Raw genomic sequence first — 5011 nt, forward strand, 5'->3', positions numbered from 1 at the left:
AAATAAAGGTTAAGGAAATTAATGTATGTGTCAGCAATGATCTTATTAAAAGTGTATGAATAAAAATATGTATGAATAACATCATGAAAATTAGTAATTAAAAAATTCTACTTCTAAGATTAGTACAGAGAAATTTGTTGGTGCTGCATTTATTGCAGCATAGGTTAAAAAAAAGAATGTATTGAAGCTTTTCATATTTGCTGTGTGAGCATTTTGTAAAACTTTGAAAATGGTTTGAGATAGTAGTACAAGAGAATATTTCTTGACTTATTTTATACCATTTGTTTTCCTCATCCTAAAAAAGTTGAATAAAATCTGTTTTGATTCAGTTCTCCTATAAACATTTTTGTCTTTTCTAGTCACCATGATTCTTTAGTAAGTAAGCTATTTATTTGACAGCCAAAATAAAGTTGTATTTAGATTTTAGACCTTTGAATTTTATTTTAAAACATTACCTACCCTGGGCGGTGGACTTGGCCCAGTGGTTAGGGCATCCATCTACCACATGGGAGGTCCACGGTTCAAACCCCGGGCCTCGTTGGCCCGTGTGGAGCTGGCCCATGCACAGTGCTGATGAGCACAAGGGGTGCCGTGCCATGCATGCAGGGGTGTCCCCCATGTAGGGGAGCCCCACGTGCAAGGAGTGCACCCCTAAGGAGAGCTGCCCAGGATTGGTGCTGCACACACGGAGAGCTGACACAAGATGAATCAACAAAAAGAAACAGATTCCCGTGCCGCTGACAATAACAGAAGCGGACAAAAAAGACGCAGCAAATAGACACAGAGAACAGACAAACGGGGGGGTGGGGGTTGGGGGGTGGGGGGGCGGAAGAGAAATAAATTAAAAAATCTTAAAAAAAAAAAATTAACTATCCTGTATCCATAAAATCATCTTGCTATGTTTAACATGGATGTATGTGTAAGTAGGTAACTGAAATAATACATGCACATCCATACCATTTTTTAAAATTATGAATAAAAGTACTTTTTGCTAATAAAAAAACTACAATATGACAAAGGGCAAATTTGTGAAAGTATACTATTGTCTATTCCAAGAGAATGCTGTTTCTAATTCTTTCTGAATGAGATAGGAAAAAATATTTACCAAATAAATGGCCACATGTCATATACCTGAGGCTGTGTTAATTTGTTCTAGCAAAGATAGCACTTTTGGTTCAACAGTTGCAATTAAAGTTACTGCTTGGTTGAATTTCCATTGTAATCCTCCAGGATCTGACTGGCTTTCCTATGGGACAACTAGTGAATTAAATGGAGGTATGGTAGGGACCACTATTTGGGTATCTTTTTGCCAGCACCAACCCTCCAAAGCATAATATAATTTTTTATATACTGTTTTGGCCTGGTACTGAGCAATTTAGTGCCTTCCCCACTACAACAGCTCTTACTCTACAAGTCAAGGAACCAGCATGGTGGTTGGTGCAAGTACGTCCATTCCAATTATACATTCAGGAACTAGTGTAATGACCACTGAATGAGTCCTTGGATTCAGTGGACCCACAGTGAGACAGATCTGGACTGGGACTTCACTTATTTCCTAACTCCCACATGACCCCATGCAAGCAAAAGGACCATCAGGACTGTAGATGTCAATGGCAGCTCAGACTCTATGTCCAACAGTCCTTAAACTGTTTTAGTATTTCTTTTTTTCTGGTGTGATTATGGAAATAAATGACCATATGTAGCTTTGGAAAAGGGCTGAGAGAGTCATTGCATGTATATGACTGAGATGTTGCACAGTTCTTCCTCCTGGAATTTTTATTAAAGCAGCCTTTGTGAATGGAATGTCCCCCAAGCTCTCCCAGTAGGGAACAGTTTGGGGTTAGGCAAGTAGCTTACACATAATAGAACCTTTAAAACACCTTCTTGAGCCTTTAGACTCCATTCTTTACCGTATATTATAGAAATTCTTGCATTTTTAACTTACATGATAGTAGAGGAGTACCTAGGACAAAGTGCCTTGTTTGTATTACATACACAATAAATATTTGTTAATTGATTGACCCCATAAGTGTTGGATTTTGGTGGTGATGGGGTCACCCAGAGGAGTGGCCCATGAGTAGGGATTATTATCAAGTGAGGTAGATACACTGATACCTTTATTACAAGAGACACAGAATAGTGTAGGAAATAAGAAAACAAATCCTGGATCCAAACTGCCAGACCTTAAGTCGAGGCTCACCTCTTAATAGACTTCGAGTATATTTAATGTCTTTGTGGCTCAGATTCCTCCTTCGTAAGATGAACATAATAAGATTATCTGTTTCATAAGAGTCAAGGTAATGCACTTTAAAAGAGCACCTGGCTGTAAGAAGCACTACATGAGTGCTATCTGTTATTACCTGCCTAGCGCAGAAATATTGAGAGGCAATCATCATCAACAGGAGAAAATGAAGGTTAATTTCTGTTCTTTAGTAACAATGTTAAAAACAAGCTGTATAATTTCTGGAGAAAGTGAATTTTCACAGATATTTGGGAAATATTTCATTTTCCATTAGCTGAAATACTTGAAATTTATCATTCTGGGAAATAGGTGCAAAGATCTTAGTATGACTCAAGCAAAGTAACACAAATTGCCAATCGCATTTCTCTCCCATAAAAGAAGGAAAACCATCAATTGTCAGTATTTGGGGGCTTGAGGCCTATACAATACAAATTAATTAAGATCTTTGTGAACACAACTGTAGACAAAAGAATATTGTTTAAGAATGGAACTGTAAAAAAATTTTTCATAATTAAAGCAATGAGTAGGAAATTCAACTTTGTTAGGTCCTGAGCGAGGAAATGAATGGTAGAGGTCAAAACTAGGGAAGGATTTAGAAATGATAAAGTCCTAAATGCTAATAACCATTTAAATGAAAGGACAGAATGTAAATGAGGAGTATAAAGATCTCTTTTCAAATAGAGTCAATATTAGTCCTAAAGGAAAAAGCTGAAGGGTGGAATATGTGCAGAAATTCAGAATGCAAAATTGATTCCCTGGTGGCAGAGCAATGACCTGGCAACCAGAAACATGGTTTCCGGGACCTGACTCTCTCTAGTGATTTTCCAAATGTGTATCCTTGGGCAAATTGTAGTCATCCCTTAATTCTGGGGTTCAACGTGTGTAACTTAAGGGAATTTAGAAAAATTGTACTGATAATCCATTCTAATTTGAGATCTAGAATTCTAACGTATGATTCATAGTTTTCCAGAAACCCAGCTGGAGAAATCTGATGAGGAGGCAAAATAAGTAATACTGGGGCAATGGAACACAAACACATATGGAACAAAAAGGATTGAAATCAAGGTAGTAAGTTAAAATCAAAGATAATGTGAATGCAAAGCTTGTCAACCATTCAAACAATATATGTAGGTAAATGATAAAATATTTGCTCAATTACATGGACTGTTCAAAGTGGTAGGTTATGAAGGACCTAGGATTTGGTTTGTACGTCTTTGAAGTACTGAGTGCCAAAATAATATCACTTCTAATTTAATGGCATAATAATTTAGGGAAGCAGATGTGGCTCAAGTGATAGAGCTTCTGCTTACCACATGGGAGGACCTGGGTTCGATCCCTGGGACCTCCTGGTAAAAAAGAAGAAGAGAGAGCATGCCTGCATAGCAAACCAGTGCCCATGCAAGTGTCCATGTGGTGAGCCAGTACCCTGCGCAAGTGAGTCATGCAGCAAGATGATGATGCATCAAAAAGAGAGACAAGGGGAGAGTCAAGGTGAAGCACTGCAGAAACCAGGAACTGAGGTGGCACAATTGACAGGGAACCTCTCTCCCCATCAGACGTCTCCAGGATAGAATCCTGGTGAATCCTAGAGGAGAGTAAATAAGAAGAGAAGACAACATAGATAGCAAAAACAGCAGGGCAGGAGGAGGGGAAGGGGGGAACTAAATAAATACATAAATCTTTTATATATATATCATAATTCAATAGATAGCAGATAATGAAGTACATAACATGGCCTGTCTTGGATATTTCCCTGAAACTGCAATAATATATTTTCTCCAACCAGCATGAGAGAGAATCTATAGTTCCCTGACTTCACAATGAATCCATTTACAAAATCATTCTTTAATGCACCAGGCAACTGCTCATTCTCTTCATTGCCAATTTCATTTCTTTGTTCCTGAGTGTATAGATGACTGGATTCAGTAAAGGAGTGATAAGTGCATCAAAAATAGCAAGATACTTATCCAGGTGTGATGTGGGAGAAGGCCATGTGTAGAAAAACATCAATGGCCCAAAGAATAAGACCACCACAGTGACATGAGATGACAGGGTAGAAATGGCCTTGGATGAACCACCCAAAGAATGTTGCCAAACAGTGAACAGAATGAAGATGTAAGAAATGACCAATAAGACAAAGGAGCCCACTGAAATTAGCCCACTATTGACAGTGACCATGAACTCTAGTTCTTGGGTGTCTATACAGGCAAGCCTGAGGAGCCGGGGAAGGTCACAGTAAAAACTGTCTAATGCATTAGAGCCACAAAAAGGCAAATCTACAACAAAAACCAATTGGACCACTGAGTGGGTAATGCCAATGATCCAGGAAGTGACTAAAAAGAACAGACACATTCTTGGACTCATGATGGTCAAGTAGTGGAGAGGCTTACATATGGCCACATATCTGTCAAAGGCCATGGCTATGAGCAGCACCATCTCAGTGCCCCCAACAGCATGACTAAAGAAGATCTGGATAATACATCCCCAAAAAGATATGGCTTTATGCCTCTTGAAAATATCACAAATCATCTTAGGGGCTGTGATTGAGCAAAATAGCATATCAATGATTGAGAGGTTAGCCAGGAGCAAATACATAGGGGAGTGCAGATGAGCATCCAAGGTTACAGTGACAACAATGACAAGGTTTCCCATCATGCTTGCAAAGTAGAACAAAAAAGAGAAGACAAAAAGAAGAAGCTGGATCTCCCATGAATTGGTAAGTCCCAGGAACACAAACTCTGATATTACAGACTGATTCATCCCATCCAT

General features: G+C 38.7%; 1 protein-coding gene across 1 annotated transcript; it reads right to left on the reverse strand.

The window, feature by feature from the left end:
* Positions 1-4087: 4087 nt before the first annotated feature.
* Positions 4088-5011, reverse strand: LOC101420496 (olfactory receptor 4F15). The gene has a single exon (XM_004475490.3). It carries the CDS (start codon positions 5009-5011, stop codon positions 4088-4090), a length of 924 nt encoding a protein of 307 aa, XP_004475547.3.

Source organism: Dasypus novemcinctus, chromosome 3, assembly GCF_030445035.2.
Source record: "Dasypus novemcinctus isolate mDasNov1 chromosome 3, mDasNov1.1.hap2, whole genome shotgun sequence".
In the NCBI taxonomy this organism is placed as follows: Eukaryota; Metazoa; Chordata; class Mammalia; order Cingulata; family Dasypodidae; genus Dasypus; species Dasypus novemcinctus.